General features: G+C 38.9%; 2 protein-coding genes across 2 annotated transcripts; both read left to right on the plus strand.

Moving 5' to 3' along the window:
• The first annotated feature begins 5,075 nt into the window (after positions 1-5,075).
• Positions 5,076-17,631, plus strand: scaf4a (SR-related CTD-associated factor 4a). Its single transcript, XM_046861514.1, has 20 exons — positions 5,076-5,344; positions 8,585-8,668; positions 8,840-8,884; positions 9,002-9,163; positions 9,939-10,071; positions 10,190-10,335; positions 10,412-10,585; positions 10,683-10,771; positions 10,881-10,995; positions 12,131-12,289; positions 12,486-12,556; positions 12,692-12,882; positions 13,100-13,200; positions 13,299-13,412; positions 13,510-13,666; positions 14,586-14,692; positions 15,031-15,193; positions 15,312-15,392; positions 15,509-15,601; positions 15,905-17,631. The coding sequence occupies exons 1-20, from the start codon at positions 5,315-5,317 to the stop codon at positions 16,648-16,650; spliced, it is 2,961 nt and encodes a 986-aa protein (XP_046717470.1). The 5' UTR covers positions 5,076-5,314; the 3' UTR covers positions 16,651-17,631.
• Positions 17,632-19,000: 1,369 nt separating this feature from the next.
• On the plus strand, positions 19,001-24,819 carry sod1 (superoxide dismutase 1, soluble). Its single transcript, XM_046861849.1, has 5 exons — positions 19,001-19,160; positions 20,644-20,737; positions 20,866-20,935; positions 22,650-22,767; positions 24,502-24,819. Exons 1-5 carry the CDS (start codon positions 19,089-19,091, stop codon positions 24,607-24,609), a joined length of 462 nt encoding a protein of 153 aa, XP_046717805.1. The 5' UTR covers positions 19,001-19,088; the 3' UTR covers positions 24,610-24,819.
• Positions 24,820-25,525: the final 706 nt, after the last annotated feature.

Genomic DNA, 25,525 nt, shown 5'->3' on the forward strand with positions numbered 1-25,525 from the left:
GATCGAGATAAACGAAAATCAAAATGGCGGCAGTATATTAACGTGCTTGAAATTTCTTTATGTACATGATGTGCGTTAATAAATGAGAATGTGCATGCACGTGTTTTTGAAGGGGTTTTTTACACAACAGCGTTGCCGCAATTTGTTTGATGAAGGCATGCTATAAAAATACATACAGTACATGTTTATCTGTCGGGAATTCACCTGCCACGACCCCTTCGCCCCTTCAGCGTGTCAGGTGCTTATCTCGGCCGCTTTCTCTGAAGATCCCGCGGCTTCAATCGCGCACATATGGTGCTCGTTTATCATCACCAGCTCCTATTTAAACTTCCACACTCTCACTGTCCGTTATTGTTGGTATATGTTGGTTCACGGCGGTCGTTGTTATCGCGCATGCGTATCCCGGTACGTGCCTTCCCACCGGCACTCTCTCAACGGCTGCTCTTTTCTTCCCAAAGCGCACCGCGGATTCCCCCCCCCGGTCCTGCCAGTGTTCATTCTATGATTTTGGATGGTCATCACACATTCCGCGCCGCCAAGCGCAGCTTTCGCCTCCCGTTCATCGCATAACATTTAACAACAAAAGGCATATGTGCACTAACTAACAGCAGAGATTCACCAGTATACAATACAACACCTGTAGCATCTGTAAGCCTTGATTTTTCCGCCACTTCCGCGAGTTCTTCTGCGGCAAATTTTCCCCCCCTTGTGCTCGAAATATTAGGGTTCGGCGACATAAAAAAAGTCGACATAACCGATAAAAAATACTTAGAAAAAGCTAGAATTTGGCGGTTCCACTTCAAAAACGTCGACTTAATAGGGTTGTCGAGGTAACCGAGGGCGAGATAACCGGGTTCCACTGTATATTAACTATATGAATGTATATATCAGTGACGGGCCATGCATTTGGTACCTGGGCCTTCAGTGAGGACTTACCTGACTTAATCCACCTCTTAATACTACCACTATCACATCGCAATTATAGAAACCATCAATACTATACAAAAACACAATATAACACTGTGTGGCATTACAGAGAGAGAGGCATTTCACATATGGAAGGTGAATACCATTTTACTAAAGTTAGAAAACCAGTTAAGACAACTCCAAACCTCTACACTACCAACACAACCATGCACTGTGAGGCGAATATGAAATCTGATTCGCTAAAAAAAACAGACCTGTTGTTAATATTCTATATGGAGAAAGAGCCGGCAGTACAGACTTTGAAGGCCCTGGGCAGATTAGATTAACATGGCAGCACATAGAGGCTGAAATCTGATTGGACAAAAAATCTAACATCCACATACACGTACTGGAAACAGTGCAACGCTATGAAATGAAGAGAATAAACTGTTGGGAATAAATGAATACAATTTCATGGCATCCTCTAGCCAACCACATAATTTTAATTGCTCACGCTACATCACAGAGCAACAATAAGCATTTAGCAATAAACACTGCACTCTCACACATCTGCGATTCATCTGAGATTCATGATTGACTAGTGTCACTGTGATTGGCAAGAGACAGTGTATAATCTCTCCGTTCCTTATAACGTGTGTGTGTGTGTGTGTGTGTGTGCGTGGCTGGGAGGGTGGGGGGGTGGGGGCTGGGGGGAAGATGTGCACTTGGAGTGAGACCCGTCTGTGTGTGTGTGTGTGTGTGTGTGTGTGTGTGTGTGTGTGTGTGTGAGAGAAAGAGAAATACACAGTAAAGAGACCTGATTTGGTCACTGCCCTACTGGTCTTCCTTCCCCTAAACAATTTGCTCTGGAGATGTTCATGCTCAACAGGCTCAGCTTCCCAACCAGGTGCTGAGGAATGATAGTGTTGAATGCTGAACTGAAATCATAAACAGCATTTGTATGTATGAATCCCTGTTTTCCAGGTGAGTAAGGGCCAGGTGGAGTGTGGTGGAGATGGCATCTTAAATAAAATATAATAAAACTCTAGGTTCGCGCTGAAATATAAACAAATATGGCATATCCTTCTTGTTACCTGATTTGTACAAAAGGTCAGATTTTTTCCTGCATGTTCTATTCCATTCTACTGTGTTGCATTTAATCTGAACTGGATCATTAGGTTTTGCACAAATTTGTCATTAAAACAACACTGGTGAACATTATGTGTACTTAAAATACATACAGTATGCACCATTTCTGTGTTACACTCTAAGTAAATTCAACTTGAAATTGTAGGTAAAATTAATAAAAAGCCTCATGTTTTTATGTGCATAATTATATGAGTTCACTCGACATTATTTACTTCAAAAATTCAGAACACCAGTTGAATCTACCAAGTAAATACAAGTTGTGTCAACTTAACATTTTGTCTTTTACATTAAAAAAGATAATGATTTGAGTTGAACCAACTGAATTTTTATTTTAGATCTAGAACTACTGAATAAAAATGTGACTTACGTTTTTTTTTTTTTCTTTCATTGACGTCAGACATACATTAATGTCACTACACACCTTGTAATTTTGAATTGCACACACTAATGTTAAGTAGAGCTTATGCTGTTGTGAAATGTGAAATTGAAATTTAGCTTTAAAAGTAATGGTTGTTGAGCTCATGAATTGTGTTTTTTTTTCTCAATATACCAAATATTGAAAATATTCTTTTTTAAGCTGTTGTTTGTAATATCATTTGTAATGAAATGATTTTTTGTTGTGCTGTGCATTCTTACTCAAGTGCCATTTTAAAACATTTGCCAAGAGGCACTAATTTATATAATTGTCTTTGGAAAAAGCAGCTACTGAGTATTAAAAGAATAAAAATAATCTGAGACGCCCTAAAAACTTAATTTTAGTATTCAGTTGTGTTTCATTTAATAATATATGTTTTTCCACAGAATGGATCTGTAAAACCATGAGACATGCTTGTTATTATTTTAATTATGAAGTTTCAAAACCCCAAGTAATTATCTTGACTCTTTGCTAAAACAGTTTACTAAAACAAACCAATATATTTGTGATTCCAGATGAAATACTGCATGAATATTCACATCAACACAACTCCAAAAAAATGGGTGCGGTAAATGATGCATTTTATTATATTTGTTGATTTTATGCATCTTTAATTGGGCCTCAAAAAGACCTGAAAATAACCCAAAACACAAGATTCTTGTGTGTTTCTTTGCATGGATCATAATTGTGTAGATTAATTTTTAATTGCCATATGCATCACCTGGTGTGATCTTTATTCACTACTCCTAAAATGTTTTTGTTTTTTTATCGCTCAATATTTAGACTAGAGATGCAGGCCAAGGTTGGCATATGGTGACCTTTAATTTGACTCTCCATATCTTGTATGGAAGAAGAAAATAATGGAGAAATATATCATTTGGAAAAAACTTTTGAATAATAAGCACCTGCTTCATGTCTTTTATTAGAGGTCACTGAAAAGCTGTCTTAGGTATTAAACTCTATGGTTAAAATAAATTGGATTTTTTTCTCATTGTACTAAAAGCACCATTGAACTAGAACTTTAAAAATATAACAGCCAATGGCACTCAGATTGTTTTTTGGCTGTTTTTTGGGCACCTCTGATTAAGACCATTAATGAACTGTATGGAATCATTAGCCTCTGTATGTAGACAGTGTGACTGCAGTGAAGTGTAGAGTAGGAAAGACAGACTGGTTTAAGGTGGAGGTTGGGCTACAATAAGGAAAGCTCTGAGCCCTTTTTTGTTTGCAGTGGTGATGGACAGGTTGATGGACGAGGTCAGACAAGAGTTCCCATGGACTATGATGTTTGCGGATGATATTGTGATTTGTGATGAGAGTATGAACCAGATTGAGAAGAGCCTTGAGAGGTGGAGGTATGTGCTGGAGAGAAGGGGAATAAAAGTCAGAAAGAGTAAGACAGAGTACATGTGTGTGAATGAGAGGGAGGGCAGTGGAGTGGTGCGGTTGCAGGGAGAAGAGGTGGAGAAGGTGGAGGAGTTCAGGTACCTGTGATCAACAGTGCAAAGTAATGGAGAGTGTGTTAAAGAAGTGAAGAAAAGTGTGCAGGCAGGGTGGAGTGGGTGGAGAAGAGCGGCAGGAGTGATTTGTGATAGAAGGGTATTTGCAAGAGTGAAAGGGAAAGTTTATAGGACTGTGGTGAGACCTGCGATGTTGTATGGTTTAGAGACAGTGGCATTGAGTAAAAGACAGGAGGTGGAGCTGGAGGTAGCAGAGCTGAAGATGTTGAGATTTTCATTGGAGGTGATGACGATGTACAGGATTAGAAATGAGTTTATTAGTGGGACAGCGCATGTAGGACATTTTGGAGACAAAGTGAGAAAAACCTGATTGAGATGGTTTGGATATGTTCAGAGGAGGGACATGGGTTATATCAGTAGGAGAATGCTGAGGATGGAGCTACCAGGAAGAAGGAAAAGAGGAAGGCCAAGGAGGAGGTTTATGGATGTGGTGAGGGAAGACATGCAGGTAATTGGTTTGGAAGAGGAAGATGTAGATGTAGAGGACAGAGTAGTATGGAGACGGATGATCAGCTGTGGCGACCCCTAATTGGAGCAGCCGAAAGAAGGAGAAGAAGCAGAAGATGATAGAATCGCTAGCCTCGTTTCTTAGTTTTTTTTTTTTTTTTGCTATAGCCTATACATTAGGCTGATTGTGCCTATACATACATTGATCGTTTGTATGTACAGTGTGTACTGTGGTGCATTGGATAGGGTTGCAACCTTGCAGCCTCAGGATACCTGGTTCGATTTCTGTGCACGCTCTCCTGTGTCCGTGTGGGTGTTCCCCCACCTCCCACTGTGTGGATTTTCAATTGTGGAAAGATCAACTATCACTAATTGTGAATATGTTCCAATCCATGGTGTATTTCTGCCTCACGCTGTACAGTAGGCGGTATCTAATCCTGCATTGTAACCCTGACAAAAATTAAACTCTTATAGGAAGTCTGAACAAGATCTAGGCAGCTGGATTCTTTATACCAGCTCAAACCAAGTTGGCCCCGAGTCCCAAAACTAGCTTGACCTTGAATAATACATTTTATTTTATACGACGTGTTTTAAATGTTCGTTGATCATCAAATCCTCATCGAGCTGCAGCCTGGCTCTACTCCAGGCCACGGTCTTGCAGTCATCTCCGCAGCGCCACCTAGCGCACGGCACAGGGAAACACGTGCCGCGATCCCGGCATGCCTTTCGCGCCGCAACGACTCGGCTCCTGTCTTCACCGAGGGCGAGAGGCGGTGGCGGACATGTTGGGATGGCCCGTTAAAGCGCAGTCCTTGGTTTCTTTGGAAATTTAACGAAGAGAAAGAAGCTCGGAATAAAAAGAAAAAAGTGGAACACAATGGATGCGGTCAACGCGTTTAACCACGAGGTCAGTTCTAATGAAACTCCACAGGTGCATGGAGCTAATGGCTTAGCATTAGCTTAGCCACCTAGCTAACCGGATTGTCTTGGGCCCCGGTTTAGCATTCTTGCTTGGACTAGAATAGAAACTTACGGCATATTTGCTAAAAGCGTGTGCACTCATGGTGGCTGTGTGTAGTCTGGACTGGAACGCGACAAAGAGTTCATGTAGAGAGAAAGACCCATCTATCCACCATCCGCTCAGTTCTTCTCCAGGCTTCTTTGCTAACTGTGGAGCTCTGTGCTTAGCCGTGTTTGCGCGCTATTCGTGTAGTTGAGCCCAGCTCTCACTCTGCACTTCATGTCCGCTTGGTTTACACTTCTGTTAGTTCCATGGTCAGTTACACGAACTGCGAACGTGACAGCCACGAATATTTACACGACACTGTGTGTGTGTGTGCAGCAGTTCAATGTTGTTAGCATTGATGTTTTGTGGTGGAAGTGAGAATAGCAACACCAGCCCCCATCCATCCTCTACTTCATAGCACGAGGTGACCCCATAGACTATCATCATCATCATCATCATCATCTACATCATCGCTATCATTACCACCACCAATATCATCCGACACCTCATGTTTCAGCTTTTTACTGTTCAGGAGACAGACAGCATCACTGACCTGCTGCTACACACCCATCAGATCGCGAATAAACCCTTATAAGAAATGTCTATTATATTTATTATTCTCTAAAGTCTAAACTACTTTGTGACAGCTAAACACCTAGGATAAACGTTTCTTATTTATTAGTACACCTAAACCCCTAAGAAAATTTTTTATTACATTTATTATTATTCATTACAGTATATTTTATTCATTATATTTATTATTACTTTTGACTATTATTACACTAAAGAAAGATGACTTCATTTTATTTATTTTGTCATCATAATTTATTTATTATTACTTTATTACAACTAATCCCTAAAGATAAATGTCTATTATATTTTATTGATTTTTAGACTTCTCTAATGACAAGAAAATCTAATTTGACTCAATTTGCTACTCATCTGATTCCAAAGTTGTTGTTTATATATATGTATGTATGTGTGTGTGTGTGTGTGTGTGTGTGTGTGTGTGTATATATATATATATATATATATATATATATATATATATATATATATAGTTTTAAATAAATCATTGCTACTAGTATTATCAGTAGTAATCATAAGGTAGTACTGTTGGTGTTAATCTCTTTGTGTTATGTTCATTCAATATTTTGCAACAATGAACTATTGAATACTGCTGAGCAGATTCTGTGTCTCTGCTTACAGACACCCAGTCCAGTGTTTCAATAATTGAACATACATTCTACACACAAACTCTGTTTCTCTTACTGTTACTTTATAGTCAGAGATTGACAGGCTGGCACACTGTATATCACAGAAAAAATACTTCAGAAGAGCCCAAGCGCAGAACAGAGCTAGCACATCCTGTTAGATTAATGCAAAAGATTAATACCTTTTTTTTTTTTTTTAATTTGCGGTATTTTGTTATTTATTTTGGTCTCTATCTCTGTGTTTTCTTTGGTGGTAGTTCACTACTCGGGGCCATTTAGTGCAGACTTTACACTTCTGCTTTGCTAAACAGAGATGTTCTTGTGTTTCACTCAGCCCCTTCCCTTAGTTTGAGTGGACCACGAATTGCTTCGCAAAGTAAAAATTTCCGTCTGTTGAAAATTTCGACGTTTGAAACTCTCAGCATCCGTGGCCTTTACTTTGCCTTTTGCTTTAAATGTGTATTTATTTAATTTTTTTTTCTGATATTGCTCTACTCAGGCAGCAGACTGTTTGCACCAACCATTTTGGTATTTGATGATAAAAGCGTTTGTTGCACAAAAAAATCTTACCGTACAGAACATTTTTACAGTACACAATTTTTAGTGATCAAGCACATTATAATGTGAAACGATTTTTCCAGTAAAAGTGAAGCAGTAGTTGAAACAGTCTGGTTTCTGTGTTTCCAGTGGTCCGAATATACCCCCTGTTCAACCTCAACCACAGCTAAATAAAAAAAAATAGATAAATAAAAAAAATAGTTGTGTGCACACAAATATATAGAAAAGGACTAGTAAATGTAAATGCTTTTAGTTTAACTTATTTTCTGATAGGCAAAGTTGTAGCTCTGTGTACATTCATCCATTTCCACCAATTTATAAATTTTTGCAGTTTGGCCAGGAGTGCAGACTCAATCATGGAGTAATTTGCGATCCTGAATTTATAAATTCAGATTTTTTTCTAATCTGTGTGTGAAACAAGAACATGGAAGCACAAATAACATGTAATCCTTTGCATCAGCTTTGCTTTGCACAGACAGCATTGTGAACAGTGATCATTGATAAAGACCCAGAATGCAATTTTAAGCAATTGGAACTTTAAGATGTTTACTTAAAAAAATTCTGGTTGTCTTTTCTGCACTTGATGTTATTGTTGAGCCAATTGACATAACTGCTTGTGAAACACTATTGCACATCTGTTTAACTTACATTAGGAAATTAGTATAGAAATGTTGTGCTTTTGTTAGGTTTGTAGTTGTGAAGTAAACCAGTAAGTAAGATCTCAACATATTAACTCTGTAATATCGATTTGTTCCTTTCGTTGGCTCGTTCAGAAAAAAAAGATCGTTTTCAAATTGGTTCTCTGCAGATGTTTATGCACCAACCTTAAACCTAAACTAACCTCCCCAACAGCATTTCAGTTATAACGCCTTTAACGTTTTCTGGATGTGTGTCGAGTGTGGCTATGCAATAAATGATTGACTTGAAAGAAAAATCTAGTAGACAACTAGGCTTTTGTGGTTGTATAGGAGTCAGCCAGCATACTTACATGTAGCATTGGGTGATATGGTAAAGATCTATCTAAATCACAGTATATGTTACTGTAAACAAACCAGTGCTCAATTGTACTACTCCATGTTAAAGTGGTAGCTCAGTGATTTGGGTGGTTTACTTCTGATCAGAAAGTTGAGTTCAAATCCAAACACCGCCAACTCTCACTTGAAGTGCTGTACAAGATAATTGTAGGCTGCACTGTATACTGTAAGTACGTCTACCAACTGCCGTAAAAGTTATTCATTTCAAATTTATATTCTTAGTTTGTTTATTTCTGTTAAACTGCTTTGTGACGATGCCCCCTATTAAACATGCTATACAAATTGAATTGAACGTGACAACTGGCATTCAGCCATCTTATGTTCTTTCAATACAGCTGTTCTCCCTGATGGACTCGAAACCTCCAATCTCCAGGGCTAAGATGATCTCCATTACAAAGTCTGCAATAAAAGCCATTAAAGTAAGTGTTAAAGTATAAACTTAAATTATTGTAATGCAGCAAATAAATACACTTTAACCACATTTACTGATTTGTACATCCATTTAATGTCCTTTTTTGCGTATTGTACAAATGGCAGTAATATCACTTGTATTGCTCCAAGGCATTAAAATGTGTATTTCTGTGCTCTAGTTATACAAGCATGTTGTCCAGATTGTTGAGAAATTCATCAAGAAGGTAATTGTGGGTTTTTCTTTATTTTGTACAATGCTGCAAGCTCTGCTAATTACCTGGATTAATTTTATTATTTTAGTTTTACGTAAGATTGCATTTGAATGTTATCCTTTTTTCCAGTGCAAGCCAGAGTATAAAGTACCAGGACTCTATGTTGTGGACTCCATTGTGCGACAGTCACGGCATCAGTTTGGTGCAGACAAGGATGTGTTTGGTCCCCGGTTCACCAAGAACATCACTGGGACGTTTGAGAACCTCTGCTTATGTCCCACAGAGGATAGGGTAAGAGTTGTTTTCAGATCACAGTTCTATTTTGCCTCTCCTGTTTGTGTGGTTGTCCCATTTCACAGGTGTCACATGTTTCACTGCAGACACAGTCCAATCTAAAAACAGACCATTCTGTCCAATTTTCACCGTTACATCTGCCTGTAGTCAAAAACAATGAAAGCATGTAGAATTAGTTTTATTGCTACATTTGTGCTCACAAGTCTGACTCGTATCTCTAGTTGTGCCAAACAATATTATTTTGTCCAACACCATATATGACACTTGACCACTATGTGAACACTTGACCATCATATTCATATGTGAGCATTTCCTGAACATTTGCCCTGTAGTTTAAAGCACAAAGTTGTGTCGAATGTCTTTAAATGCTGTAGCAATAGAATTTGCCTTCACTGGAACAAGGTAACAATGGAGACTCAAACTTGAAAGCGCATATGGTTTGATGGTCAGAAATCCACAAGTTTATGACTGTATAAATAAATATATAAATAAAACCAATCCTTTCACCCCTCTTTAATATAGGGATGTGAAGACAAGGTGAGAAAAACACCCACGGTTTTGGGCTGCTTTGTTTTTTGTTGTTGTTTTTTGACAGTGAACAAGATGTCCATTCATGGACTGTGCAATGATACTAACATTTGATTTCTGCTTCACTTCTAACCTCTGAAGTATTGTGAAAAGTATTTTATAATTTTATATTAGTCACTGGTTACTGGTATGGCCAATCTGTTTTTGTTTAGCACGTACGAGGTTAATTGTCTTATGATTGCAGAGTAAGATCGTCCGTGTCTTGAACCTGTGGCAAAAGAATGGTGTGTTTAAGATTGAGGTGATCCAGCCTCTGCTGGATATGGCTGCTGGATCCAGCAGCTCAGGCCCAGTTCCAGGTGTGGACAATGGCCCAGGTGGGGAGTCATTTTTAAAACACAATTAGCTCCAATGAAATTGAATTTAAAGGTATTATTTGGATAAACATGCCTTTTTGTCTACTGACTAAAATAAACTAAAATTGTTCTTTTCCAGTTGCATCTCCTTCGTCCCCAGTAAGGGAGGCTGAGAGTCACACAGCTGTGCCAGTTAACTCTGTGCAGGCACCCGTGGCAACGCTGCAGAACTCTGATGCCTTTGCTGCTGTAGCTCAGCTCTTCCAGTCCTCACAAGGCCAACAGGTTTGATTACACCAAATCCCGTGTGTCTACAATGCTCTGTCTGTAGCTTGGTTTAACTCTACCATTCTAACTGTAGCTCCAGCAGATGCTCCAGACGTTCCAGCAGCCTGGGAAGCCCCAGTCTCCAGCTCTGGAGAATAATATGTTGACTCATCTCCAGATACAAGCCTCTATTCAACCACCCACAGGTTTGACACAGAGCCACATACACACCACACAGCCTGCAGAGAAGAAAGCCACATTCGACAAGGTGAGTACATGTATAAAGCCTCTTAAATATTTTGTGCTTTTTGTTTCCAGAATTGTGGTAAAATATGCTGTGTGAATTTCTTTCTTTCTGTTTTCAGAAAATTCTTGACCGTTTTGATTATGATGATGAACCAGAAGGAGGGGAAGAGACAAAGAAGGATGAGGCATCCACTGTCCAACCTGCCTTGTACGCTATGACCTAGATACGCTTTTTGTGTTAGCATTATTGTACATTTGCATTTTTTCCATAAATGTGCATGCTGGTGTTGACATCATGGTTTTGTTTGTCCCTTTAGTGCCTTTGGAGAGGGTGTCCAAATCCCTCAGCAGACTTCAGTAGTCTTTTCTCAAGCTCCCAGTCAGATGCAACAATTTCAACAGCAGATGATGGGCATGAGCCAAGAACAACAGGTAAAGTTTTATGTTAAATCATCTCCTGGGACTTTGTGACTACTCTGCTTTAGTTGCTAGGACTTTTAAATTGTTCCTGACAGTGTGAAGAATTATGTTTGTGCATTGTTACTACAATGCTTTTCATAATTAAATTTACATATCACCATTTTATTCATCTGTGGCTTTGTTGATTTCTTTTTGTTACTGTGCTTATGTTCTAGTTTTAAAGCATCAGCTGTTGCTGATCAGATTACTAGCCAACCCCTTTGCAAACATATGTAAAACATCACAAAGGAGGTGGTATACCATAACACCATGCAATTCCGTCTCATTGGAACCATCTTTACCATATAAGACAATGAGCTGAAGGTTTAGGTTCTGAAGGCATTATTAGAGAGCAAACAGTCAACTGTAATGTTCTCTATCAATGAAAGGCCTGCCCAGTTGCCACACCTAAATCCTATTGAACTGCTTTGGGATGAACCAGAATGCAAGGTCATAAAGAAATACAAAAGGCGTGGCAAAGTGTTTAATCTTTACGTTTGAATCATCTGTTCGGATGCTAAGAGTGTGTAAACTGTGATTCGTGCTTAGGGAGGCTTTTTCAATTAAAATAAAGTTTAATATTTGTATAATTATATAGATGCGTTCGGTCAAATAAATCTTCTTAGCGTTAAACTACCTAATTTATTGCATAGAACTAAAAGGAACATGCATGTAGCTATCAAATATTTTTGTAATTAAGTAATCAGAAAAAAACTATGTTTTCTTTATTAAAGAACAATGCTAAATATACAAGAGTAAATAACAGTCTGTTAAAATCAACAAGTTATCAAACTGTTTGCTCCCATTTCCTCAATTTTTCATTCTACAGCATCTGCTGTGTTTACCTGTCCAAACGCTCCAGAGTTTAGCGGGTGGTGCGTCAGTAATAATGGTCCATGGGGAAACAATATTTGTCATGTGTGGTTAAGTGGACTAAACGAATTATTGAGGCAAATAATTTGTATAGAGGATTTGTTTGTATTTGAATTTTCTTGAGTTACTTTAGGAATCTTTTCAGCCCTACATGCATGTGTTTATCAAAAACCATAAGTTTTCGCAGTCACTGTATATCCTTCCTTTGATAATTTGATGAAACATCTTGTTCCAGGTTCCATCTCCAAATGGACAATCTCAGGCTTTCAACCGAATGCCCCCTCAACCCTACCCAGGGATGATTCCACCAGGTGTAGTACCAGCTGGTTTCCCTGGATCCTTCCCTCCTCAAAACAATGTCTTTCCTCAACTAATGGGTGGACAGCAGCATCAGGCAAGGCTCAATTATCATTTCTCTGATTATTTATAGACCATTCAAAAGAAACCTAAACTCCATGTTCTCAGAAATAATATGAAATTAAACAACACTTAATGTCTTTTGATTCTGTATTCCAGAATACCTCCTATCTTTTCAGTTCATTAAGTAAACAAATCTGTGTAATCCATTTTTTTGGGGGGTCCTCTTACAGGAGGTCCCTGGGGAGTTAGACACAAGACAGCACCAAGATGGCGGGAGAACACGGTCAAGGTCTGGTTCAAGGTGAGATGTGGCAGGCAGCTATTTCAGATCATGTCTGAAAAATAATGTTTGTGCAATCAATGCTGTATATGCTTTTTGTATGTAAACTTTGCAAATCCAGTTTTATCAAATGACCTGTGTTCTTTGCCCACTTAGATCTCCTAAAAGAAGGCGTTCACGGTCAGGGTCCCGTTCCAGACGCTTCCGACATCGGCGGTCGCGCTCTCGCTCCAGAGAAAGGCGGCGCCACTCGCCTCGCTCTCGCTCTCAGGAGAGAAGGGAACGGGAGAAGGAGCGAGAACGCAGACAGAAAGGCCTACCTCCCATCAAACCTGACACTTTAAGTGGTGAGCCATGATAATTTTTCTTGATAGAGTTTGGGCCTCAAAACTCCATAAGCCTATTATTCCTTACCACCTGATCTAAAAATGTAAACATGTATGAATTTGAAGTTAAATACTTTTTTAAAGTACACAATCGACAATATTTTATTTTACTTTTTAATGTACCTGTTATTTCTGAGATTGATTGTCACTCTCACTGTAATTTTTTTCCCACATGCAGTGTGCAGCACTACACTTTGGGTTGGCCAGCTGGACAAAAGGACACAACAGCAGGACGTGGCATGTCTCTTAGAGGAGTTTGGCCAGATAGAGTCCATAAACGTATGTTCTGAACGTGTACATTCTATTTAATATGTTATTTTATATACAGTGTAAATAATGTTGATTGATTTCTGGGATACTGTTCATCTGTTTGGTAGATGATTCCTCCTCGAGGTTGTGCCTACATCGTCATGGTTCATCGTCAGGATGCTTTTCGAGCTCTCCAAAAGCTAAGCAGAGGCACTTACAAAGTTAACCAAAAAGCCATAAAGGTAATAGATGTGGTACTTTTTATAAATAATATCTAATTAACTATGCAGCATGTTTATTTCATGCACACCGAAAGCTTATGTTCACTTGTATCCACAGATTGCTTGGGCTCTGAACAAAGGAATTAAGTCAGAGTTTAAGCAGTATTGGGACGTAGAGCTCGGTGTCAGCTATGTTCCATGGTCCAAAGCCAAAATGGAAGATCTGGAAGTTTTTAGAGAGGGAGGCATGCTGGATACCGATACCCTCTCCCCAGGTAACATGCAATGCACAGAATTCTAATTCAGATTCAACACCATTAATAGTAAACCAGCCGTGACTGTTGGTGTGTGGATCCCTGGTAATCAGTTTCTTTTGCCTTGCAAATTCTGTAATTTCTTTCTTTATTAACATGCATCACAGCTTTTGTGATGTAACATGTTCTCCATTCAGATTTGGCGATTTGTCAATATAATTTATTCATGTGTAGAGATGTATTGTTTAAAAAATTGTTTTGCAATACATTAAATCCTTAAACATTAACAATTATTACAAATTCTCTCTTTTCCCTGTTGTGTTTTTCCGCACCCGCACACTGCCTGCATTACCTGATACTTGATGCCCTCGCATACTGGGGGAAGTCACCCACATTGAGACATTTTAATATTTATTTGCCAGTATAATCTATATAGATATGTTTAGGATTTTTTTCACAGCTAATGTCAGGTCATTTCTGAATACAGACTTCAGAAGCCTGTTGTGTTTGCGGCCTTGATAGGCAGAAAAGACTTTCCTTGTTCTATTACACAGAATGTTCTGTCTCTCATTTCTTTGTTTTCACTCTGCATGGGTTATACAAGTTGATGGAGCACTGAAAAACAGTGTACCTCCATATTCTGGACTTTTTTTCCCCCATTTTTACTGTTTAATTATACAGAATTAGTTTTTTGACCTGACTTTCAACATAATTACATAAAGGTTTTACAACTATATAGGAATGTTCTGACCACATGATAAATAATCCTTCTTGCCAGTGGGACTGACTTTATCTCCACTCTCATAACAAAAATGATTAAATCAGGAGCGATTACAACTTTAAATATTTGTGTTAGAAATGTACATGTAGAAAATGCACAAACAATGTTGCTTTGGCTGGTAGAAGTAGAACTTCTTAGCTTACTGGCTATTTCTTTCAGAATGGAAAGGGGTGCAGGGTGAACTGGAGACTTCAGATGACGCACCTCAAAATGGCAGAGGTGACGTAGGGCAGATGGAGGAGAGCCCAGCACTTCTCCCTGTGCAGGTAATGCAAAGTAACATAACCATACAAATGTAATTTCAACAATAATTATGTTTACCTGGATTCAGCTGTATTGTATGCTTTTTAATGACTACTGTGAATATTCTAGCAAATGACAAACTCACGATCATTACGGTATTTGTGCTGTGAGTTCAAATATATTATTACAGCATTTGGTTACAAATGTTTTTTTACACATAAAAAGCGTTAAATTTTTTTGCTTTTTGTAGTTATTCAACTTTTAACACAGTCTTTAAATGTAAACACATGGGATTCGGTCGATTAAATAGTTTACATTTATATAAGGATGTAGTTAAACATTATATGTTCTTTCCTTCAAGGCTGCTCCGGTCCAGCCGGTAGGACCCTCTGGGCCAGTTGGAGTTCCACCCCCAGGTTTTCCTGCTTCCATGAATATCCCACCACCATCATTTCCACCTGGCGTTCCTCCTCCACCTGGACCTTTTATGAGGCCTGGCTTTAACCCTATGCAGATTCCTCCTGGTAGCATCATTAGAACATAATTTTCTATTATCAACACAAATTATGCATGTTGGCCACCTTCTATGTATTAAGAAGGATTGTGCACTTTTTAGAGTAAATGACTGTTCATCAATTTCAGGATTTCTGCCCCCGGGTGGAATGCCTCTTATTGGCACTGCCGGACCCCCTCTTCCCACAGCAGGCATTGGCATCCCACCAGGTAAATCCAAACATACTGCATACTTTATCTCTCAGCCTAATAAACACCTGAATTGCAAACAACTTGTCTTGTTTGATAGTGTGACTCGTTTGATTTCCTTGTATGTGTTTTTGCAGTTGGCAGCTCAGTTGAGGATTTGTCTGGTGATCCGGGAGGCATGGGCTCCAGGATCAGTAGGGATGGTGTTGACAGTTTCAACACTGGTCCAGGTGTGTATTAATAAGAATTAGCTCTGGGCTACTGATCATATTTTGCAGAAGTATTAGGATTTTGTACAAGTTAGCCCAGATTTTCAAATGTTGTTATAAAATAATTTAGAATTCTTTGACTGTTCAGACTTTAAACTGTGTGTGGTCACATGTTTCACAATTGCTTTTCTTGTTCTGTAATATGGTTAATGGATTCTTGTCTGTTCTTTGAAGTGAAACATTGTTGGCATGTTAGTATTTTTATATTAAGGTTTATAGATATATAATGCCTAATTATATGCACATTATTTGAAATCCCACCAGGTAACCCGGTTCCACCAGTACCTCCACCTGGAATGAACATGCAAAATCCACCAGGGCTTTTGGGTACAAGACCAGGGTCGATGCCACTTCAGCGCCCTCCAGGCATGCCCCCACCACCTCACTTGCAGCGCTTCTCGATGCCTCCCCCAAGGCCCGGGATGCCTCCCATGCCACACCAGATGATGCCCCCCAGGGGCCCTCCACAGATGATGCATCGTGAGCCCCCTCCGGGGAGTTTTGGCATGCCTCCACCTCCGTCACACGTCATCCGAGCCCCTTTCCCACCTCCAGGCCCTCCATTTAGGGGAGAGAGGAACCGAGAGCAGGAGCGCTTTGGAGGGCGCAGGCAGTTTGGGGGTGAAAGGTCAGAAGGGCGTGAACGTTTTGGGGGCTGGCATGAAGAGCCGGAGTCAAGGGGAGGCTGGGAGAGAGCGGGGTCACGAAGAGACTGGAGAAGTCCTGATGGAGAGAGAGAAAGGGAGAGGGAGCCAGGGAGAGATGAGGAACGGGGGAAACGCAGAGACAGAGAGAGAAGCACTCGCTGGGACAGGGACGATAGACTCGACAAACTTGAGCCTAACGGACACGAGATGCTCAGAGACTCAAGCAGCCGTGAAGGCCATAAAGATTCTACAAATGAAATTCCTCATGCCAAGGCAGAAGCTCCAGCTCCTTCAAAAGAAGGAAGTGCAGAGAAAGAAAATCAGAGCCAACCTGCAGAACAAAAACAAGCAGATGAATCCTAGGTCCCACTGGGTTGTGGATGGAACTCAAAACGTTTTTTTTTTTTTTTTCTTTTCTAATCAGAAGCGTGTTTTGTGTGATCTTTTGCTAAAATGTATAGGAATACATAGGACTAGTGGGACCGATACAATCGCATCGCATGGGCTTAGATGTGAAGGAAGCGATCCATTATGTAAAGAGGAAAAAAACTAATAAAAAACATCATTCTTACAGTCTAGACCAGGCCAGGCCAGTGCCCTGTGTGCACTGATTTCAAATAATACACATACTCCATATTCATACCTTGGGATTCTTGGGCACTACAAACTGATCAGCAGAACTAGTTCAGAAACATGCTTCATTCTTAAACACGCTTCATTTTTTTAAAGTCCATGGTTAAATTCTAACATCAATGCCTGGTCTTCCTCCGAAGATTTCACTGACTTCACCGTCAAGTGTCTGGCTAACATGGAGAACCGTCCTGTGATTCAGTGTCCCAATATTGAGTTAAAATCTTGTAGTAAGCCAGTGTTTCATATCCCTGTCCTGCACATTTTGGTGGTTTTCCTGCTTTAACATGCCCCCCTGTAAAATTCATGAAGGGCTTCTTATGTTAAATAATTGAGTCAGGCATGTTGGGACAAGGGGCCAAGCTAGAGTGGACAGTGCAGGAGCATCCCCTGAGAAAACTGGTTAGAAAAAGGTTTTTAAACAACAAAAAAAAGAAAAAAGAACTGCTGTAAATATGCTTACATTACTTTAATAATATTTGTAGATTTGGAGGTTTTTCTGAAGTATTCTTCTGTCAGTGTCACCGATGGAAACCTTGACTAAAACACAAAACAAAGCCCCCTTTGCTGTAATGTTTTTAACCTACAGTGTTTACATTGTACCAGAGATGAGATGTTTGTATAATTTTTAAGTTTGTGCAGATGTGAACTCATTTAATATTTCAGCAATGGGGAATCAGTTTTAATAAACTATTTTCATACCAAAATGAGAAACTGAGTTCACATTATGACTTGCGACTTGACGTCAGCAATGTTAGTTTTTTTTGTGTTTTGTTTTGTTTTTTTATTACAATTGTGTATGCTTTATATTATGTCAAATAGGAAGCTGTTTTGGATCAGTTTGCTTTTACTGTATTTAATTTGGAGGAAAAAAGGACACAACTGTAAGAGTTCAAGATTGGAAACAGATTATGAACAATAAAAATGATTAGAGGTTAATGAAAAGTAAAAAAAAAAAAAATCAAAATATAGCAATGGCACTGCATTCATTTGTTTAAAAAAAAAATGCAATTAATAGTTTTTTACATTTTTCCCCATTTATTTTAAACCATGAAAATTAATCTGGTATAATGAACTGTCAGTTAAAAGTAACAAAAAAAGCAATTATAAATTATAGTTGCATTTATGTAATCAATGAAGATGCTACAATTTGTAGCAGTGATACAGTTTGTGAGCTAAAAAGGTGTTTGTTTTTTTAACTAATCGCAAGATTGTTTGATTTGTAGTTTTAAAGGGACAAAGTTTTATTTGAAAGCATACAGGCTCTGTAAAGAAAACTCTCACTGCCCCTATTTGCTCGTGTATTGTAGAAATGATCCAAATTTGACATTAATATTGAAATGTGTTCATGTAGATTCTGGAGTTTTTCCTTTTGTTTATTCCTGAACCTTCCAACAACCGCTTTATAATTACGCCAAAGTGACACACATAACTGAAAAACTAACATGGGCCCCATTTAATCTACAACTGTTGTCACATAAACCCTACAGAATAATGCTGTTATCAAGCTCTAATTCCCACTTCAAACACCCAACATTAAGATGTGATATAAAACCCTTGAAAGCAAACGTGTGAATCAAATCATTATTCCACTATTTTTAGTGATTTTGGTCAGTTATCAGAAATACTGCAATCTGTTAAAGCTAGAGCATTAAAATGGTCTGTTTAATCTGAGCACTACTTCTACTGACCGTTGACTCTAAGCAAAGTAGGCGGAGACAAACTGCTGATTGGCTTAGAGAGGACCCGGAAACGCACCGCCGAATGGCTTAGAGAGGAGGCGGAAACGCGTCGCTGATTGCCTCAGAAAGCAGAAACAGTCGTAACAGTCGTATGTCTCGCTGTTTCTTTCTTACGGTATTTATCCACACTCTCTAAGCCAATCAGCGGTGTCACTTTGAACACTAAGCCAATCCGCTGTATTTCTCCACCTACCTACCCTCAGCCATTCAGCGATGTTTCTCCGCCTACTCTCTACAACTAGTCAGCGGTGTGTCTTTGAATACTCTAAGCCAATCAGCGGCGTGTGTCCGCCTACTCTCTAAGCCAATCAGCACACGTATTTCCTGCCGTTCCATACTCGCGGAAGGGGCCTGTAGAGTTCAGTGTTATTAAATGTGGTTGTAAGATCAAGTTCTATAACACAGTCAATCAGCACAGTCCTGACCAACATGGCTAACAAAGCAGTTTGCGTCCTCAAAGGCACAGGAGAAGTAACTGGCACAGTTTACTTTGAGCAGCAGGTACACTTTTGGCATTATTACATGTATATATATTTATTTTTTGCTGTTTTCTGTGGCATATTAGCAGCAGTGCTAACTCCTTTCATGTGATGTCTGTAGCGCGCGCGTTAGCTTGGAGCAAAATTGCATGCATAATCTACACACACATACATACAAATAATAACCTAATACTTATTGTCTGTCACACTTCTTGTGCATTTTGATTATTAATCAGTAGCAGTTGATCAAGTCTGATAGTTGATAGTCTGATAGTTGTGTAACCAGCGGTTAGGTAACATTGATAGGTTGGGCAGCATGCACCTTGTGCTTCCTGGCAGCTTGATGAGAGAAATGCACCTGCCATCTGATCATAGAGCCGTGGAGAGTAAAAGTGCATGTCATCTGAACTGAAGATGAACTGAAAAAGGTAGCAGATGAATTCTGCAGTCTGTTGTTGTGCACCGTTAATGTAGAGAGTCGACCATCACTGCTGCTGAGTCATGCAGCTCACTGACATGCAACTCAAATCCCTATTCACATTTATTCCCAGTGTGCTCAAGGAGGTCTGTGCAATCAGTTCTGATGTGAGAACTGTTTTAACTGGAAGATTCATGCAGCTCAGATAGATATACACTTTAAAGTTTAGGGTTGGTATTTAATAATATTTAGAAATAAATGAATGACATTGGAATCTCCTTATCTATTGCAGTTTTATTTTTCTGGTTCAATGAATATTGTAGAACACTGAAAACATAAACAATCTCATTTATAGTACATAAGAGTTCAATAGCTAGTCAAGTTATAAGCATTGCAGTTATACATTTTGGAGTATCAGTGACCCAATAAGAGACATGAAGCTGGTCCTTATTCTGTACAAAATGCAGCTGATGTACTGATTTTATGAAGATGAGAGTCGAGTAGTTTGCGTCTCGGTTTTATTCTTGTTCATGTATATCAGATTTAAAGTGTTCCAGTGGCAGCTTTTTTTTTGCAGCTAAAAAGGGGTCATGGATCATCTGGCACCAGGCCATACAGAAAGAATACATTTCTTTTCCCAATTTCATAACTTTCTTGGGCTACCGTGGGTTTTATTTTTAATAAATGTCAATTTCTGGGTAAAATATGCTCATTGTCATGATGGTGAGTTGAGTTACATTGTAATTTTATTTATATATATATATATATCAATATAGAAATCATGTGTTTCTAATAGTAATATAACATGCATGTTATTGTGAATCGTAGAATGTTGTCTTGCGTGAAACTGGTCCATGATGCAGAAAAGCTTGGGAACCGCTGCCTAAGTATAGGTTTAGTATCTTGCAGCTCTAGAGGCCGGCTGTATCTCAAATTGCGCAGTGTGCACTACAGGAAGGGAAAAAAAAGAACCCCAGGTCCTGTGAACATTTCACCAAAGGCACTCGATCTACTGATGTGTCCGTCTCTGCAAAATGTACAGTGGAGCCCTCCTGACACACATACTAATTATTCCATGATCTTTCAGGGTGAAGGTGCAGTGACAGTAACCGGAGAGATCAACGGCCTGACCCCTGGCCTGCATGGCTTTCACGTCCATGCCTTTGGAGACAACACAAATGGTATGTCTTGTGTTTTTTTGTTTCTATTTATCCTGTGAACGTTGAGGAGTGAGATGCTCATTCACTGGCGTGTGAAGCAAGCGTTTCACTACATTGTTCTCTTTTATAAGCTTGTTTCTAATGTTTAGGGTGCATCAGTGCCGGACCCCACTACAACCCCTTCAATAAGACCCATGGAGGCCCAGATGATGAGAACAGGTAAGGTTTTATTAGGGGCTCACTGATTTCTTGCCTTTTCTTTTCCTTACAAGCAGTTTCAGATGTCGGGTTTTGACCTCTCCTGCACCAATCACTTATTCTGATAAATACGCATTCCAAACACTTGCTTTTCCATTTAGTAATAATAATTGCAAATCAGGTAATTTAGAGGATTTTGAGAGACTGTGGTGAGATGACCTCTGACCCTGTAGAGGGTTCTGAGGGCATTAGAAATTTTTTTTGTACAATTATAAAGTTAAACACATCAGTCTGGTGCACTTTGAGAGGAAAATTTTAAGGCCGGATCTCTGAAGATTGTTGTTCTTTAGTCGTTTAACCATTAACACTTTGGTTGTAGAGATATGAATGGTGATGACTCAGCAAAAGGCCATATCTACAAAGTATGGTGAAGGAGACAGAGGTAAACCTGCATTACAAATGGTCGACTACAGCATAAATTTGAGCCAGCAGTGCTACAAAGCAAAAATAAGTTGTTTTTGTTGAACTGGTTTAATTTTTAGAAAGGGTTTAAAAAGAATGGATGAGCAATTGGCAAACTATGCGTTGTGAATTTGGGAACTTTTCTCTCTGAGAGTTTATATAAATCCTCAGCTGGATATTCAGGTGTTTGCATTGCAGCCTGCCTTGAATGTCATATTCAATCTATTATAGTGAAATGAAAGAAAATAAAAGGTGTGTTTGGAGCACACGGTTTATTCTCCTCCTGGAAGTGCAGCTCCTTTTATAACAACTGTTTACACAAAATATTATTTTTCAGTGGAGTTATGAAGGTTGTGAATACACTGTTATTGTCTTCCATATTTATTTCTAAATAGCACAACTGGTCTCTCTCTCTCTCTCTCTCTCTCTCTCTCTCTCTCTCTCTCTCTCTCTCTCTCTCTCTGTAGACAGCAAACATAGTTTGTAGTTGTAAACAATGCAATGAAGCAGAAAATTATTCAGAGGAAATGAAGGACGGCTCTGAAACGGTCAATTGTTTATGTTGTGTATGTAAACTGTGCTATATGAAAAAAATTTTATCAACAAACACGGTTACAGTAGGCTGCTACATAATTTTAGTGCTTGACCCCAACAGTAAAAATGTATTTATTTTTTGTTTCTAGAGCATGTAGTATGGTTTTCTGTCTGTCTGTCTGTCTGTCTGTCTGTCTGTCTTCAGGCATGCTATTGAGCTCTGTGTGTGTTTGTTTGAATAGTGACATTAAAATGAATGTTCTCAGATCTATGGTGGTCTGTAGCTATTTATCACTCGCTGCTGTACTCTGCTGGCAGTCAGCTCTTTATACCCAGTTTTATGTTGAGAGGTTTTCATCAGTTGGAAGATGCTGCATTTCCTCCTCAGGCTATTTGCCCAGTTTGTGGTCTGCTTTTCCTTTGATTACAGTCTTTAATTGGAAAATATTTCCAGATTGCTGTCGTTTCCTGTAGATTGTTAATTAGTACAATAGGCTTACATCACATCCTATCACAGTACATCAGTAATGAGTAAATGAGCACAGTATTGGACTGATCCCAGTGTCGATATTAATAATAATTATTAGTTTATGTATAAATGTATTTGTTCTATTCAATAAATCAGTAAAAATAGCAGTAGTTTGCTGTTTTAGACTTGTCTTAGTCTAAATGATTGTAATAATTTGTGTGTTAGACACAACTTTCTATTACCAGTCAAATGTTAATGCTATTTCCACAGGCATGTTGGAGATCTGGGTAATGTGACTGCTGGGTCTGATGGAGTTGCTCATATCAGCATTGTGGACAAACATTTGTCACTGACAGGGGCTTACTCTATCATCGGGAGGACCATGGTGGTAAGCACTTTTTAATTTTCAGTCCAGTGCATGATCTTGATGACAATCTGATTTGACTCTTTCGTGTAACTCCTTAAACTTAATTTGCTGATTTAAGACATGTTTGGTTTGGATTAGTTTTACATGGGGAGGTGGAGTAATAGTAATTATTACCAGAGTGTCTCTGGGATTTCATTCCCAAATGATTTGTATCTGCCAAATGCACACGTATGATTTAAGATAATACTAAATATGTATTTCGGTAAGTTATTTAGTCCTTGTTCACAATTTGAACAAAACTACAAATTGAAAATAAAAAGGGATTACTTTTGGGGTTTTTTTGTTTTTAAACTGCTTTTACACAGTAATCCATAACAACAAAGCAAAATAATTGTTAGTGACTTTGCAAATTTAAAATAAATATTTTAGTCTTTAAGATGTCCCTAGAACCTGACTAATGGTTAATTCACATGATCGGACATGATTCTGAAAGTTAGTAGCAGGACGAGAAGGGTCTTCAGCAAAGAGGTGACCATGAAACCAACTGTTTACGAACCTGCTGAAAGGACAATCTCAGAAAATCTCAGAAATATCCAGGCATTTACGGCTAGGATTGTATAGACTGAAGCCCTGTTTAAAAGGCATTTGGCAGGTACTTAAGTTATTCTGAAACAGGAGGTCAGTGATTCTGTAGCCTTATTCTGTAATAAGGAAAATCTGACCAGGTATTGCTTATCGACTAGCTATATTCCATCCCAGTGGTATGACAATGGTGGCAGTATCAGGACCTGGTAGAAAAAAATGCTTCAGAATGCATCCATTCTCAGACTGGAGTGAGGGCTCACTTTACAACAGGACAACAACCCAAAACACACAGACAAGACAAGGCTGGGGCGACTTGGGGTGAATCTCTGAATGCCCTTTAGTGGCCTGAGCAAATGGCTGTTCACAGATGATCTAATCTGATTGAGTTTGAGACGATCTGCCAGTCAGAATGGGGAAAAACTGATCAAATCCAGGTAGGCTAATACTGTAGAGACAAGATGCAACTGATGCAAACATTGCTTTTATTAAGTCCTGAATAAATGGTCTAAACACTTATCTAAATGAGCAACAACAACAAAAAAAGAGTCTAAAACCATGTTTGAGATTGTCATTATGTCTTTGTGGTTTATGGACAAAAAAGTTTCATCCATTTTAAGAATTCTAGGTGTCTGAATCCTTTTTTGCCAGTTTGTGAAATAAACAAAGATAAGATATACCCTTATTTTTCCCACAGTGGGGAACTTTCTGTTAACAGCAGCAAAGAAAAGAAATGTGCAGGAGTCCTGAACATCACACCTGTTTTCCCACACCTTCTCTACACCACGATGTACTCTACATCATTAAGAGTTCCCTTCAGTGACACTAAGAGGACCATGTTCCAGCATGGCATTTTTACTGTTTACAAATTTAGGTCAATAAAGACATGGTTCTTGAGTGGCCTAAAGAGACCCCTGACCTCAACACCACTGAATATAATTGGGATTTACTGCAAGGCAGACTCTTCCCCACTCTTGGCCTCCTCACCCAACATCAATGCATGACCTCACTAATGTGACCTGGGTACAAAGTTCAACACACTTCAGAATCTAGTGGAAAGCCTTTTAAAAGATTGGAGATTATGAGTGCAAAGCAGGCAAAATGTCAATGGGATATATATAGTCTGTCAAAATAATGTCTAATATTGAACTTTGAATACTTTTCTTGTTTTAGATTCATGAGAAGGAGGATGACTTGGGCAAAGGCAAGAATGAAGAAAGTCTCAAAACGGGCAATGCAGGAGCACGTCTTGCTTGTGGCGTGATTGGCATCGCTGAGTGAAGCAAGTTTTAACACTGGAACCACTCAGCTTTTTGTGACCAACGTTGATGCCCCAACTAAGCAACTAAGCCTGTCAAGATAAACTTTATTTTTGCAGAAATTCATAGAAAAGTGTAGAAAGGTCATACAGTTTCTGTTGAAGTGGTGTTTCATTCCATTGTTTTCATTGAATTTGCATTATCTAATTAAAGTTTGTTCTGTACTACTAGATATGAAGTTTTGGGTGATAATGTTTGAGCTGGTCTTTCTGTGATTACCTGTGCAGTCCACTAGGTGGCGTATGTTTCACATATTTGAATACTAAATTCATGTCTAATGCCAGCACTCCTTTTAATAGAAACATTCCTCGGAAATATGAACCTTACTATTTATATTGTTTTACTGAGATTTATTATAAAATGTTTACAAAGACATTCCTGTTTTTTTTTTTTCTCTCTCTCTCCGAGGGCATGCATGTCATCATTTGCACTATAATTTGTCTACTCGCATTTGTTTTGAGGCTACTTGTCATTGAAACGGGTGAAAACGAGAAATCCTGTTCTTCTCTACTATTAATGTGTACCCTATGCTAGTGAATAGAAATCATCATTCTGTCCGAGGATGATTTGAAGTGTTCTTGACATTTTGTCTATATTTGATCCAGCCATTAAACAGCTGCGCCCAGCACTAGCCAGCGTTCACAGATGGTTAGTGTATTCCAGCTGAAATGACATGCTGCAGAATGGCTTTTCCTTGTAATGTAGCAGGCTTTCACATGAATAAGCATGCAGTTTCCCATCCACAGGAAATGAGATTCTTTTGATTCTCCGGGGACAGTGTTGTCATTCAAAACTAACAAGAAATCAAGCTATAGATTTGGAACATTATACAATCATCTATAGAGATTTTTTTTGCCTACCCTTTTATACAATTGAAG

The sequence above is a fragment of the Silurus meridionalis genome, chromosome 11 (genome assembly GCF_014805685.1).
Source record: "Silurus meridionalis isolate SWU-2019-XX chromosome 11, ASM1480568v1, whole genome shotgun sequence".
Classification (NCBI taxonomy): domain Eukaryota; kingdom Metazoa; phylum Chordata; class Actinopteri; order Siluriformes; family Siluridae; genus Silurus; species Silurus meridionalis.

Coding starts and splice junctions, on each gene's coding strand:
- scaf4a (XM_046861514.1), top strand. CDS start 5,315: ATGGATGCGGTCAACGCGTTTAACCACGAG. Junction 10,586..10,682: donor AGAAAGCCACATTCGACAAG/GTGAGTACATGT, acceptor TTCTGTTTTCAG/AAAATTCTTGACCGTTTTGA. Junction 12,290..12,485: donor TGGGTGGACAGCAGCATCAG/GCAAGGCTCAAT, acceptor GTCCTCTTACAG/GAGGTCCCTGGGGAGTTAGA.
- sod1 (XM_046861849.1), top strand. CDS start 19,089: ATGGCTAACAAAGCAGTTTGCGTCCTCAAAGGCACAGGAGAAGTAACT. Junction 20,738..20,865: donor CTTTGGAGACAACACAAATG/GTATGTCTTGTG, acceptor TCTAATGTTTAG/GGTGCATCAGTGCCGGACCC. Junction 22,768..24,501: donor TCATCGGGAGGACCATGGTG/GTAAGCACTTTT, acceptor TTCTTGTTTTAG/ATTCATGAGAAGGAGGATGA.